Genomic DNA, 16,402 nt, shown 5'->3' on the forward strand with positions numbered 1-16,402 from the left:
TGTATTGTATATACACAGAGTTACTACAGCTCTGGAGTATAATACAGGATATGACTCGGAATCAGTACAGGACAAGTAATGTACAGTAATCAGCAGAATAGTGAGTGCAGCTCTGGAGGATGGATCTCAGGATCAGTACAGGATAAATAATGTAATGTATGTACACAGTGAGTTCACCAGCAGAATAGCAAGTGCAGCTCTTGAGTAGGGTGCTGGTGGGGTCATTGTGTAAGTACATTACTTATGTTGTACTGAAGTTTTATCCTGTGTTATACTCCAGGGCTGTTTTCACACTATTGCCTTAACACTACTGCCCTTCTCATGTATTTTTCTATTTTGCACTGTCCCATGTGCATATCTAGTATTTCCTCTATGCATTCACACTTCTGTTCCAAATAAACCCTGGAATATCCATGTTTCCTCTGTCGCCCCACAAGTCTAAAAATCACTTGCACCAGGGCAGTCAAAAGAAAACGAAGGCAGCGCATATTTCCTGTTTGTTTTTATGTAAAACTTTTGCAGTGTTCTCTGCCATCCCCTTTCCCACTGGTGAGAAGAATGGGAAGTTACAGCTCTAAAGCAGAGTGTGCCCACCATGTGCGTGTTCCAGGGATTTGTCATTGTCTTTTTCTTTGAGGCTGCAAGTGGGATTGTGCAGCCTTGTGAATGGCGCTCTAGGAAGATGGTTTTGAAAACAAAAGCTGCCCATTGCCATGCCACATGCTTGAATGACATATACATCTGCCCGCACATACCTTTATACCTCCCGCTATCAAAGTAGTGTCCTGGTGCTTAAATCTGTTACTGTTTGTCTCATAGGAGATGATTACCTCTGAAAGAGTATACAGATTACTTTACCTACTTAGACTTACTTACCGCTCCAGAAAATGTCTACGTATGAATGCATTGGCATTATATCTTGTGCACGGGTTACGTTTAGTTTTTATCTTTACCGCTATTATTGTGCAGCTTTTTAGAACAAGGTTGCTTTGATTCTTTTTTAGTCACCTATTGATTTCTCCTATTTATCAAAAAACAAAAACTGCGCAGTCATCCAAAAGTCTGGCTGGAGGGCAATTTCCACCCATTGCCGGTTGGTCTCATTATGTCGTAGTCATTTTGGCGCTTTGTTCACTTTCCTTTCTTTCCCCCCCCCCCCCCCCCTTCAGTTAATTTGTAGGGGTCAGAGAAGAAAGTTGTTATAGTCTAACATAGAAATTGTCAGCAACGCACATATTGTGACTGCTACAGATTGAAAACTAAACTGCTCTTCATGTTGCAGATTTGTGATTTCACTATGTTCTGTGTATAGGGGTGAGATCAAAGGAGAAATCGCTACAAAATCTGCATGTAAAGCATGTGGTTTATGCTGCATATTTGTGACAAATCTGCATTAAAACATAACAGCGCTGGTGGACTCACCCTAGTGGTGTGTACTGATGGTGTTAGGGAACTATGGTGTTATTGGAGGACAATAGAAAAGAGGTGATTGGTTATAGAACGTAACAGCGCTAATAAGAACATTGCGTCCTCCACTCTGCTTATTCTGACCTAGCTTCTCCTTGATGACACCACATATTAGTGGTGAAACATGCAGGGAGGTAGGCAGGAGAATTATTTTTACAAAGTGTTCAAGTCAGTGTGGGATTTTTAGTTGTAGCACAAACCTTTAGGCTCGGACAGTGTATATAGACATAGGGTGGGCTTCAACCATCTGTGCACTGAGGACAAGCGGGGCTCTGTGCACTGAGGACAAGGGGGGCTCTGTGCACTGAGGACAAGCGGGGCTCTGTGCACTGAGGACAAGCGGGGCTCTGTGCACTGAGGACAAGCGGGGCTCTGTGCACTGAGGACTAGCGGGGCTCTGTGCACTGAGGACTAGCGGGGCTCTGTGCACTGAGGACTAGCGGGGCTCTGTGCACTGAGGACTAGCGGGGCTCTGTGCACTGAGGACAAGCAGGGCTCTGTGACATGCTACAGGCTCACACATGAGGATGATTGACAAGCCATGAGCCTGCACAGAGCCCTGCTTGTCCTGTCCTCACTTCCTGTATTTGGACTCCTCACTGGCAATAGCTGCAGGTACAGCAATTTTTCACCCATAAATATACACATTTTTTTTTAACCAATGTATATTACAAGTATACATAATATTGTATTATCTACATTATATAAAAAGTTTTTGTTGTCAACAAGTACACTTTAAGGGGTTCATGTAGAGATAAACTCCCACCTATTCTTCAAACTAGGCATGGACATAGTCCACGCTGGAACCCAGCAGGTACCATGCATGAAGCCTATTTATTAGAAATGGGCTTGGGCACAGAACTCTCTGGGCATAGTATGGTTGCCTCCGCTGCCCAGTGTGGCCTTGCATCTCTACACACTATCTGAAAAACAGGCAGAGATTCAACTTTACAGATGAAAAAATTGTGGCTGGTTTCTTTAAGAAATAGTGCTAGTCTTGTCCATGGGCTGTGTCGTGTCTTGCATTAATTTGAACTGGCCTCTTTACAAATATATATACTTTTAGATTTTATTTCTTTAAAGAAGAAATAAATATTAAAAGCACCTCATAGCTAAACCGTTTAATGATAACTAGTTTACTAAGATTAAAAAAACAAGACAAATCTTCCAGAAACAGCGCCACTCATGTCCTCAATTTGTGTATAGCATTGCAGCTCATTTCCACTGAAGTTAAAAGGGTTATCCAGGAATAGAAAAACAGAGCTAATTTCTTTAAAAAACACTCCCCACCTGGAGCCAATCCCACACCCAACCTGGAGACAGACAGGGAGCGGTTTTTGAAAGAAACTAGCTCTTTCTTTCTACTCCTGGATAACCTCTTTAAGGCTGGGTTCACATATGTCCGGCATTTGGCATAAGTGAACTCAGCCTAGATCTGGACGCAACTGATGCCACAACTGATGACAAGTTGCCATCAGTTGTATGGCATCTGGCGTCCATTGTTTCTGGAAGGCGGACAGGGGTATGCAGCAAGCTCCATTCCCCTGTCCGGTGCCCTTTGGCATGTCCAACCATCTGGCGTCAAAGTTGAGATGCTAAATGATTGTGAAGTTCTAGCATCAGTATCCCTCTGGTCCACGCCGGAGGGAAACTATGCCAGACGCCTGATATATGTGACCCCAGCCTAATTGAGCTGAGTTGCAATACCGCACACAAACTAATGACAGGTGTGGCTCTGTTTTTGAAAGAAAGCAGATATGTTTTTGAATGCTGAATAACCAATATAAACAAATACATGTATAAAGTGAAATATAGTTGCGTAAAATAGATTATATCCATTTCGAGCCATATGAAAATTGATGGAACATTAAATCAGGGACATTGGAGTCTTTCATCGGATATTGATGGCCATCATGTTATTGTCATTGAGTCACTAGAACATGCTGGCTTTCCAAAAAATGTTTTAAGCTTTTTCACCCTTCTTCTTTCTGCCTTAGGGGGAAAAGGCACAAAGTGACAAAGGATCCCTTCCCGCATTAAAGGAGTAGTCCGGCACGCACTTTTCTTATTTTATCCGGTCCGGTCTGCAAAAAAAAAACAAAAAAAAAAAAAAACACTTTCTCTTCCCTCCCTACGCGCCCCCAGAGCTCCGGTACAGGTGTTCGGTTGCAGGGCTGTTTGCTTCTTACTTCCTGTTAGCCTGGCAGCGATGTCCCGCCTCGGCTGGTGATAGGCTGAAGCTCTGTGTGACCTGCCGGGCTAACAGGAAGTAAGAAGCAAACAGCCCGGGGACCGAACACCTGTACCCGAGCTCCGGGGGCGCGTAGGCAGGCAAGAGAAAGTTTGCTTTCTTTTTTTTTGCAGCCCAGACAAAATAAGAAAAGTGCACGCCTGACTACTCCTTTAAATGAATGTGTAACATGAGAATCTTATTTTATTTCTCCAGCTGGTAATTGATTCCTTATAATACCGATCCCCAAAGCAGATCTATCAATTGTCAGCGGCATTAAAATCCCTCTTTTTTTTTTCTTAGCTGCATTTTATAATGCAAAGATTAAAACATCAGTCCATCATATAAGCAGATAAAATATCACATGAAATTCCCTTTAAGTCCTAATAAATGGCGCACGTTCCATGTGCTGATTTTTCAAACTCATTTACGATATGAGGAGAAGTACATGCTAAAACTGTCTGCACATTTCATTATTCTGAGATAAAACACAATCTGCCGCTCGGCCAGATGACATCAGCCGCCATTTGTGTAAATCAAGGGCAAGCAAATGGTGACACCCCGGCTCCCTCCTGAATATAAATGCCTATGTACAGTCAGATGAGATTGGTATTATTCACTTCTATTTGTATTTACACTGACAATAGTACAAATGCATAAGGGTGGTCATTCCCAAGGGGGGCTTTTATTATGTGCTGAATTGTGGATGTTGTATGGGACAATGGTGCTCATGAAAACACCAGTGGATTGCTAAAGAAAATTTCTCAGATTTCCCTGCATATTCACCTTCCTCCAGAAGGAAGAAGATAGAAGTCTTATACTAGACAAAACAAAAACTCCTCGAAAAGGAGACATCCCCCATCTGTAGACAGCCTTTAAAAGGTTTTCTTGTCCCTTATCAGTACAACCAGTCTGCTGGCTGGCTAAAAAGACGATGCAGTTTAAAGAGGTGAATGAAGAGATATTAAAGAGAGTCTTTATACCGATTACCTCTTTTAGGAAAGTCAGTTTCCCCCATGCTGGATGTTCTTGGTGACATGTGTCAGGATGGTCATGCTCTTTCAGGAGACATTTCCTGCATGACTAAGGCAAAGAAAACATCTGAAACGCGTCAGTGTATCTATTGAACCTTTAGAAGACATGCAATAAAGTGCACGTATTCTGCGCAATTTTTAGTGTCCTATCAGTTGGCCAGAATTTACTATGATTGATATGCCTTCTAATAAAATACACCTTATTGTAATATAAGACATTGTGTTGCACAAAACTGATCACCTGGCGTGCATGCAACACTTTACAAGGAAAATGATTGGTAAGTTCGCAAATTAATCCTAAAGTCACAGATATATGCAAAAGCCAAAGATAGATAAAGATAGATATTTCTACACTTTAAACATCATTATTGTCACTGTAATTGTAATGTTCCATAGACTTTACACAGTGTGAATAAAGCCCATTCCTATGCATGCAGTTTATTGACACTTTTGCTCACTGTTTGCAAACTTTTACTGCCTGTTTGTCATCACTCGTCCTTCGAGAATTCTAAGTCTGTCTAGGTGCTCCTCACTATGTCATTATGCCGGGGACTAAGACTTTAGCACATCATACCCAGTGTCTTGCATGGATCCGCATATATTGCTGGCAGCCGGGTCTTGCATTAGCACTGGGTATCACCACACACGCACTGTAACCATGTGCCCGCACCGTATTTTGTGGATTCACCATATACAGTTTATAATATTATACTAATTACTATCCACCAGATGTAGTAGGCTCAGCTCACCCTCTCCACGACATGGACAGGACCGGACCCCAGTCCCGGAAAATAGGAAATGGAATAAGGAAGGTCCAGCATGGTAATTCAAGCAATGCACAATGGTTTATTCAGCAATTAGTCAATATAGACGACAGGTGACGCGTTTCGGCCGCGGCCGAAACGCGTCACCTGTCATCTATGTTGACCAATTGCTGAATAAACCATTGTGCATTGCTTGAATTACCACGCTGGACCTTCCTTATTCCGTTTGCTATACTAATTACTATATATCATGTGTACAATGCATGTGTAAAAAAAAAAATAAATTTACACTGTGTAAACATTGCCTTAGTGTCATAAATCTTTAAATTTTTTAATTGAAAGAGACATTTTAGGGCTTGTTTTTTTGTGGAATCAATTGTACTTTGCAATGGCACCCTTCATTTGATCGGCGGGGTGGCAAATGCTGGACCTCCACCATCTAAATCAGGCATAGGCAACCTTCTGCACTGCAGATGTTTTGGACCAAATCTCCCATGATGCTTTTTCAGCCAAAATGCTGACATAGCATCATGGGAGATGTAGTCCAAAACATCTGCAGTGCCGAAGGTTGCCTATGCCTGGTCTAAAAATATCGATGACCTGTCCTGAGAATAGGCCATCAATAAAAAATAAGTCCCGGAAAAGCCATTTAGGGCCTCGATCACACAGCGGAATTTTCGAGCGGAATTCAGCAGAAGAATTGTTGCAGCAGTAGAGCCTGCCCAGAAATGCATTGTTGCCTATTTCGGAGCTGTCTGAGTGTCAGAACACTTTGCCAGCACCAGCTGTTTTTGAAGTGTATGTCCAGAAATGTTTCAGTCGCACATTCCACCGTGTTACCGTACCTTAAGATGGGAAAAACAAGACCCATAATATGCAGGTTACACACAACATTTCTGCCTGTACTCCATCTAATATACATCTACAGCTGAGATTTTGATTTCTATTGTAACCATAGATACTCCTTAATGTTAAAATTCCAAATCTAGCATAAGGCACACTCTATCCTAAAGTCTCACAGAGAAAATACATATTACCTATCAGTTTGTGTTCTTATGATGCATATTTCTGCGCGTAGTAATCGTAGATAAACATTTAACATTTTGCAGTGATTTTGATATTTAGACGGTTAATCCCGTAGTGTACGTGCAGCCATGTACGCCTGGTGACAGGAGCGGCACCTTTCTTTATAGTGCTGATGAGTTATTTTTAGGGATCGGTTTGATTGACTTTTGCAGAGGAATCATATGTCTCATTGTCGGCCATATTTTCTCATCTGTTATATAATCTTCTGTTTCTTTCTCTTCCCTTAGGGAGCAACCCATCTTTAGCACCAAAGCCCATGTCTTCCAGATTGATCCAAACACAAAGAAGAACTGGGTTCCCACCAGCAAGCATGCAGTTACTGTGTCCTATTTCTACGATAGCACAAGGAATGTCTATAGGATAATTAGTCTGGATGGGTCGAAGGTAAAAAAACAAACAAAAAAAAAACCTTTCCAATTATTATTTTTTTTTTTTATGACTGTCCCTGCTTTCTGTCTATGGGACTGAGACAGTAGACCAGTGTTTCCCTACCACTGTTTTAGGCTTTTTTTTTTTAAAGGAAGTTGTTTGAGAATTACTTTCAACAGTGCAAAGAGCTCAAAGTGGGGTAAATACTATAAAAAAATGTGCACTCACCTGCCATCTTTCCCCCATTGTTGTGATGGAACCTGATCCTGCTGTGCAGTACTTCATGGTCTCAGACTCAATCCAAGGAAGTGCCTGCTCAGCAATCATGGGCCACAGTGATTTGCTGCGCAAGAACTTTGTGGTTTTGAGACCGAGACCAGGCAATGCAGAGCAGCAGGGGCAGGGTGGGAGGAATCGGGGCAGGTGAGTGCAGGTTTTCTTGTTATTTATATCTCAGCCTGACCTCATTTTAATGTAAAAATCATTCCCCAAACAGACACCTTTTTCAAGTGTTGCTGGGGGCTTCTTAAAACAAAAAAAATAAAATATACTTACCTACCTATCACAGCTTCTAGTCTGACAACATCCGATCTCCTGTTGCACGTGTCTTGTAGCTGCTTCTGAGGGGGAAGGTCTTGTTTTGACTTCTCATCTTGGAAGTAGCTACAAGCAGGGAACAGCGGAAAACTGTAAGTTGCCAGACTGGCAGCTCTGAGGCGCCGTGGTAGGTAAGTATAATTTATTTTTTATTTTCAGAGGTCCCACAGCAACATATAAAAAAACTTAAATACTCAAAAACCCCTTTAAATGGGTATTCCAGTGAACTGACCTCTTAGCTCTCCACAATTGTAAATACAGGAACCCCACTTTTCCCACCGAAAGTAGCACTGAGTCATCTCATGCACCTGACTGCTCCATTTATTCTCTATTGAGCCGGGGAGATAGCAAAATGCTGTACCCTGCTATCTCTAGCGGCTCCATAGAGAATGAATAGAACATGTGCTGACCAAACACTTCATTTACCATTGAGGGTCAGGTCCCCGCTCTCTTGATCACAGGTGTTTCAGAGGTCAGACCCCCTTATGATCAGACACTTATCCCGTGTGTGACCATTGCAAGAATCAGAACACAGTTGGACTTTTCACTTCATCCGGAAACATTAAAGGGGTTATCCAGGAAAAAAACTTTTTTTTATATATCAACTGGGTCCAGAAAGTTAAGCAGATTTGTAAATTACTTCTATTAAAAAAATCTTTATCCTTTCAGTACTTATCAGCTGCTGAAGTTGAGTTGTTCTTTTCTGTCTAAGTGCTCTATGATGACACCTGTCTCGGGAACTGTCCAGAGTAGAAACAAATCCCCATAGCAAACCTCTTCTACTCTCTGCAGTTCCCGAGACAAGACAATGTCAGCAGCGAGCACTGTTACCAGACAGAAAACAACTCAACTTCAGCAGCTGATAATTATTGAAAGGATTAAGATTTTTTAATAGAAGTAACTTACAAATCTGTTTAACTTTCTGGAGCCAGTTGATATTAAAACATAACATGTTTTTTCCTGGAATACCCCTTTAGGTCGGCTTCCGAGTCACGGACATGCCATGATTTCACTTCCTTGACCACAATTCATACTGGAGCACTTGACTAAAGGACAGACTGCGACTCGGAGGGCCTAACCCTATTGCTTCTATTCCTGTCTGTTACTGTCCTGGCCACCAAGCTTTGGATTTCCTACCAGCACTACATTTATCTCCATTAAGAAAACTGCTGTGTCAGTGTTGTGGTCCATACATCTGCCGGGCTTGCCCATTCATATATATGTCATAGCACTGAGTGTTTCCACAGCAGTCTGCTATATTGGGAACATTCGGCATTGATGGAGAGCTGCAGCGTCTCGCAGACACATTTTAAATAAATCCATTCATTTTGGTCCGGTGGAGGTTTAATTAACTTTTCTTTCGGCTCTGAGCTATATTTGTAAGTTCAAGACTTTGTCAGCAAATACTTGTCTTCGCTTTTTCTGGTACAGATGTTTGAGGTTTTGTGATGATTCTGCTTCTTGCTGTGAATGAAACCTGCTGATCCGTTCATTACTGCATGCTTGTATGGGGCAGCTGAATAGAGGAAGCCAAATTATTAATAGATGTGAAGGAAAACTTATAAGGCTCCACAAAAAAAACTTATGTTTGGCTACAGCAGCTCCTCTACTTAAAGGGAGTGTCCAGGAATAGAAAACCAGAGCTAATTTCTTCCAAAAACGGCGCCACCTCTGTCCTCAGGTTATATGTGGTATTACAACTCAACTCAATTGTAGTAAATAGAGACAAGTTGTAATACCACACACAACCCAAGGACAGGGGTGGTGGTGTTTTTGAAAGAAATTAGCTCTGGTTTCCTGTTCCTGGAAAAATCCTTCAGTAGATTGCACAGAATACATATACAAATTAGAGATGAGCGAATTTACAGTAAATTCGATTCGTCACAAACTTCTCGGCTCGGCAGTTGATGACTTTTCCTGCATAAATTAGTTCAGCCTTCAGGTGCTCCGGTGGGCTGGAAAAGGTGGATACATTCCTAGGAAAGAGTCTCCTAGGACTGTATCCACCTTTTCCAGCCCATCGGAGCACCGGAAAGCTGAACTAATTTATGCAGGAAAAGTCATCAACTGCCGAGCTGAGAAGTTCGGGACGAATCGAATTTACTGTAAGTTCGCTCATTTCTAATACAAATCAATGCAAACTGCAGATGCTTCCAGCAGATAACACAATAATACATGTGTATGTGAACTATTTTCTTTGCATCTTTTTAGATTTTAGCAAACAGCAAACTTTTAGGCTGCTTTTTTCAGATTTTAACGTATAGCAAATTTTAAAATTGGGATATTGGCAGAGTAAAACCTGACATGTGCCTCCCCACCCCGTCTCCAGGAGTATTAACAGTAGAGTAGAACAAAATGTAAACATTTCAATATTTAGACATTTTAATTACTGTGTCTGTCCAAATAAAAGTAATGTACATTTTTATTATAGTATTTCAATTGCATTGGTCTTGGAATGTCCTGACTGTGAGCATATTGGAAAGTCGGTAAATAGTACTCGGTTAAATGTTACAATTTCGGGCTCCCAATAAGTTATTTGATACAAAGTTAGTTCCTCTAAGAAAGTTTTTGGATATCTTGACCTCACCGGATTTTTTTCTTTGTTGCAACCCAATAAGTTATCCCCATAGGATAGGGAATAAGGAGCTGAGCCCTGGCATATTCTAGTATCCTAAATGCTCACCTGATTTCCAGTTATTTATAATTATGTATGTATTATTATGTAATTAACAATATTGTGGTAGGTTAGTATTTAATATTCATGTTGTGTTGGACTGGCGCTCAATCTTTTACTGTTCATGCTATACATGTTTATGTCTCTTTTTCTGCCAGGCAATAATAAACAGCACCATCAGTCCCAACATGACATTCACTAAAACATCCCAGAAGTTTGGCCAGTGGGCGGACAGCAGGGCTAACACAGTATATGGTCTTGGCTTCTCCTCTGAGCATCATCTCACAAAGGTGAGTATCCCGTGATAGCTTCCCACATGATACAATACAAAGATTTGGTTGGGTGCTACATAGCTTTCTAATTGTTGAACAGGACTCCTTAAAGGGGTACTCTGCCCCTAGAAATCTGATAAGATGTCTGATCGCGGGGGTCCCGCCACTGGGGACCCCCCTGCTGCACCCAGTGTTCCTTTAGAGGGTCAGATGCAGCTCTGGAGATTCGTGATGTCAAGGTCACTCCTCGCTTGTGACTTTACGGCCACACCCCCTTAATGCAAGTCTATGGGAGGGGGCGTGACTGCCGTCACGCCCCCTCCCATAGACTTGCATTAAGGGGTGTGGCTGTGACATCACGAGCGGGTGTGACTGAGACGTTTCGAGCATCCGCCTGGCATTCCCAGTCTTTCGTCATAGAACAAAGTTCGCTCCGTGCATTGGATGTCTGGGGTGCCGCAGCCGATAAGATGTCTGGGGCAGAGTACCCCTTTATACAGTCTCCACTAAGGAAACAGACAAATACAGGCAAATATATAGAGAAAATTAGGGCTCCAACCTTTAAAAAATATCCTCTATGGGGGCAACCCAATGTCCCTTGACAATTGCAGATAAAAATACAAGAAAAGGAAGGCACTAAAACAAGATGCGCACCACAGTATAATGAACAAAATATTACTAAAGTTTATTAAACACAGAAAACACTACACATTAACATTAAAAACGCTCTCATGGGAACACACTGCAAACATAAGGGGCAAAATGCTCACCCTTAAAGGGGTATTCCAGGAAAAACTTTTTTATATATATATATCAACTGGCTCCAGAAAGTTAAACAGAGTTGTAAATTACTTCAGTACTTATGAGCTTCTGAAGTTAAGGTTGTTCTTTTCTGTCTAAATCCTCTCTGATGACACCTGTCTCAGGAAACGCCCAGTTTAGAAGCAAATCCCCATAGCAAACCTCTTCTAAACTGGGCATTTCCTGAGACAGGTGTCATCAGAGAGGATTTAGACAGAAGAGAACAACCTTAACTTCAGAAGCTCATAAGTACTGAAAGGATTAAGATTTTTTAATAGAAGAAATTTACAAATCTGTTTAACTTTCTGGAGCCAGTTGATATATATATATAAAAAAAGTTTTTTCCTGGAATACCCCTTTAAAGAGCACATGCAAGTGTATCATGAACCGCAATATAGGCCGTATCTATACCTCTTCTACCTTCTGACTGGTGACTTGGACTTATGGAACAGGTGACATAGTATAATTCAGTATACACACTACTATGGTTTATTATAACAAATAGTTGTAAGGTTTAGTACTTGATAGTATTGTTGGATTGCTGCTATTGTGGGACCATTTGTTACCATGTTGTTATGCCACATTTATTTTCATTGTTTTTTTCATGTACAATTTGGTAAACCTGTGTTGCTGTTTAGAATACACTTGCATGTGCTCCTTTAAGGGGTACTCTGGTGAAAAAAATTTTTTTACATATCAACTGGCTCAAGAACTGGCTCATATCCTTTTAGTACTTAAAAGCTGTTGTATGCTCCACAGGAAGTTCTTTTCTTTTTGAATTTCTTTTCTGTGTGACCACAGTGTTCTCTTCTTCCATGTCAGGAACTTTCCAGAGCAGGAGAAAATCCCCATAGCAAACCTATCCTGCTCTGTGCAGTTCCTGAGACAGACAGAGGTGTCAGTAGAGAGCACTGTGGTCAGACAGAAAAGAAAAACTAACCTTCCTCTGTAGTATACAGAAGCTGATAAGTACTGGAAGGATTAAGATTTTTCAATAGAAGTAATTTATAAATCTGTTTAGCTTTCTTGAGCCAGTTGATAAGAAAACAATAGTTATTCACCAGAGTACCCCTTTAAGGGTGTGCATTTTGCCGCCTCTGTAGTGTGCTACCATGTGAGCGGTTAAAATGTTTATATGTAGTGTTTTCTTTATGTGTTTAATGAACTTCAGTAATATTTTGTTCATTCCATTGTGGTGTGCACCTTGTTTTAGTATCTTCTTTTTCTTGTATTCTTACCATACGGGCAGATGTCAGTAGTCCTTGTTTTTGTAATAACACGTTGTGCTTGCAGCATGTGGTATAACAGAAAATTAAATGTCCTTCACATCAGGTTCTTTACATAAGTGTAAACTTTTGTAAATTTTTGTCCCAAAGTTCAGTCCCAAGTTCATTTCCAAAGCCAGTCTTTTTGGTGCAGTGAATCAATATCCAACACACCACAGACAAGCTATCTATTTCAGACCAACTCCTACCTGGCAGTGCTCGCACACCTGTGAGATGAGGGTCAGGACTCCAACACTCACCAGAACTGGACTATGGAAGGGAGTTTATCTCCAGAACCTTCAGTCACTCCAAAAACCCGGACACAAGTTCCAGTCTTATGTCACTGAGGCAGAAAGCCTAAGTGATACATATCTCCCATCAACTATTTTACTAGCTGCTTACTTACATCCCCCCTTTGCCTAAAGCCAAGGAGTCTGGCGCCTACCCCTGCCAAAGAGTGTTTTTTTGACAGGGCATCAGCATTAATATGACATTTGCCTTGATCTGTTGTACCACAAATCAAAGTCCTGTAATGCCAGGAACCAAGGTATTACCCTAGCATTATTCCCTTTATTTTGACTCATCCACTTTATTGGGGCGTGGTCTGAGAGAAGCCTAAAGGCATCTGTTTGAACTATAAACTCCTTTGAAAACTTTGGTGCTATCAGCACTGGCTTTTCTGCCTCTGGACCATTGTATCATCACTAATTTTTTTCCTTTTGTAAGGTCAGTCAGCGGAGCTGCAATACTGACAGAGTTAGGGAGGACCGAACTGGGACCGAAAATAGGCCCGGGCATTTTAGACTAAGCAGCCCACATCGGTCATTGATGTGGCCATGTGAAGGTGGAGCCAAAAAGGGGATTATATACAGGACCATATAGAGGTATATACTAGCTGTACACAGGATGTATACCATATAAGTGATTATATACAGGACCATATAGAGGTATATACTAGCTGTACACTGGATATATACAGGACAATATAGAGGTATATACTTGATGTACACTGGATATATACCATATAAGTGATAATATATAGAGGACCATATAGAGGTATACACTAGCTGTACACAGGATATATACCATATAAGTGATTATATACGGGACCATATAGAGGTATATACTAGCTTTACACAGGATATATCCCATATAAGTGATTATATACAGGACCATATAGGAGGTACATACCAGCTGTACACAGGATATATACCATATAAATGATTATATACAGGACCATATAGAAGTATAGACTAGCTTTACACAGGATCTGTTTGCCATATAAGCGATTATATACAGGACCATATAGAGGTATATACTAGCTGTACACAGGATATATACCATATAAGTGATTATATACAGGACCATATAGAGGTACATACCAGCTGTACACAGGATATATACCATATAAGTGATTATATATACAGGACCATAAAGAGGTATATACTAGCTTTACACAGGATCTGTATACCATATACAGTACAGACCAAAAGTTTGGACACACCTTCTCATTCAAAGAGTTTTCTTTATTTTCATGACTATGGAAATTGTAGATTCACACTGAAGGCATCAAAACTATGAATTAACACATGTGGAATTATAGACATAACAAAAAAGTGTGAAAATATGTCATTCTAGGTTCTTCAAAGTAGCCACCTTTTGCTTTGATTACTGCTTTGCACACTGATTCTCTTGATGAGCTTCAAGAGGTAGTCACCTGAAATGGTCTTCCAACAGTCTTGAAGGCGTTCCCAGAAATGCTTAGCACTTGTTGGCCCATTTGCCTTCACTCTGCGGTCCAGCTCACCCCCAAACCATCTCGATTGGGTTCAGGTCTGGTGACTGTGGAGGCCAGGTCATCTGGCACTGCACCCCATCACTCTCCTTCTTGGTCAAATAGCTCTTACACAGCCTGGAGGGGTGTTTGGGGTCATTGTCCTGTTGAAAAAGAAATGATTGTCCAACTAAACGCAAACCATATGGAATAGCATGCCGCTGCAAGATGCTGTGGTAGCCATGTTGGTTCAGTATGCCTTCAATTTTGAATAAATCCCCAACAGTGTCACGAGCAAAGCACCCCCACACCATCACACCTCCTGCATGCTTCACGGTGGGAACCAGGCATGTAGAGTCCATCCGTTCACCTTTTCTGCGTCGCACAAAGACACGGTGGTTGGAACCAAAGATCTCAAATTTGGACTCATCAGACCAAAGCACAGATTTCCACTGGTCTAATGTCCATTCCTTGTGCTCTTTAGCCCAAACAAGTCTCTTCTGCTTGTTGCCTGTCCCTATCAGTGGTTTCCTAGCATATATTCTACCATGAAGGCCTGATTCACACAGTCTCCTCTTAACAGTTGTTCTAGAGATGTGTCTGCTGCTAGAACTCTGTGTGGCATTGACCTGGTCTCTAATCTGAGATGCTGTTAACCTGCGATTTCTGAGGCTGGTGACTCCGATGAACTTATCCTCTTGGTCTTCCTTTCCTGGGGTGGTCCGCATGTGAGCCAGTTTCTTTGTAGCTCTTGATGGTTTTTGTGACTGCACTTGGGGACACTTTCCACCTAGAATATAACATATTTTCACTTGTTTCACACTTTTTTGTTATGCCTATAATTCCACATGTGTTAATTCATAGTTTTGATGCCTTCAGTGTAAATCTACAATTTTCCATAGTCATGAAAATAAAGAAAACTCTTTGAATGAGAAGGTGTGTCCAAACTTTTGGTCTGTACTGTATGTGATTATATACAGGACCATATAGAGGTATATACTATCTGTACACTGGTTATATACCATATAAGTGATAATATATACAGGACCATATAGAGGTACATACCAGCTGTACACAGGATATATACCATATATGAGATTATGTACAGGACCATAAAGAGGTATATACTAGCTGTACACAGGATATATACCATATAAGTGACTATATACAGGACCATATAGAGGTATATACTAGCTGTAAGACAAAGAAATGCAGATGCAACTCAGCTCACTCACCAATCCAAGTATGGACATCCAATAATTACATTAGTGTGGTCTAAGATGATAAGAGGTGCTCGACCACAATTTGGTTTCACTCCTGTGGTAAATGTAAACAATGACATTAGCTAACCCTCAAAACTGATGTAAAATTGAGACATTAGCCAGTGTATCCATATATGAAGCCCTGAGCCCGCACACCACGCCAAGGTTTCTCAAGTGGTGCCGGACCTATCACTAACCTGTCTGGCCAGATAAAAAAAGAGCCAGTTTGAATTACAGCAGCATAAGGTCTGACTTGCAGTCTGCTCCCCAGTCACCTCCAGTGTGGGTTAAGCACACATACAATTGGAGGGGGGAGACAGGCTACAAGCCCCACTCTGGTTGGTTAATATATAGCCGGCCTCACAGGTGAAACCTTAATGCTACCCAATAAGATGAAAGGGTGCATAAGTATGCGCCTTGAAAAAAAAAAACGTTGACTTTTAGCAGATTTAGCAGTGTAGATAGGCAGAAAGGAATGGTGGTTCAGCTCCCGCGCCTGGCAGTTAAAACTTGACTTTTAATAGGTCCTTAAAATATGGTACTAAAACAAAAATTACAGGGTACATAAAAACCCGCGCGCCGACATGTATCGGGCTAGAGGTCAGCCCATAGTCATGGCGATAATACAGAGGACAGTGCTCGCTTATATACACTAAGAGTAAGTGGGAACAATTACCAGACCAGCGCATCCCTGTCGTGTATAGCGTCTGACGACAGTTCCGGCCATGTGAGCGCACGGGCCAGGTAAAGTACGGGTTGGATGTCGGTTCGCGCAGCAGCACATAGTACCTCCGGGTCGGCTGTAGG

At 41.4% G+C, this 16,402-nt stretch overlaps 1 protein-coding gene across 9 annotated transcripts in view; it reads left to right on the top strand.

Moving 5' to 3' along the window:
* HOMER1 (homer scaffold protein 1) overlaps positions 1-16,402 on the top strand; it is a 148,254-nt gene that overhangs the window by 17,533 nt on the left and 114,319 nt on the right. For all 9 annotated transcript variants that reach the window (XM_056541597.1, XM_056541601.1, XM_056541599.1 and 6 more), the window contains 2 exons: positions 6,809-6,965; positions 10,380-10,511. In XM_056541597.1, the coding sequence (XP_056397572.1) occupies positions 6,809-6,965; positions 10,380-10,511 (289 nt within the window). The remainder of the gene's footprint in view (positions 1-6,808; positions 6,966-10,379; positions 10,512-16,402) is intronic.

This window comes from Hyla sarda, chromosome 1 (assembly GCF_029499605.1).
Source record: "Hyla sarda isolate aHylSar1 chromosome 1, aHylSar1.hap1, whole genome shotgun sequence".
Lineage (NCBI taxonomy): Eukaryota > Metazoa > Chordata > Amphibia > Anura > Hylidae > Hyla > Hyla sarda.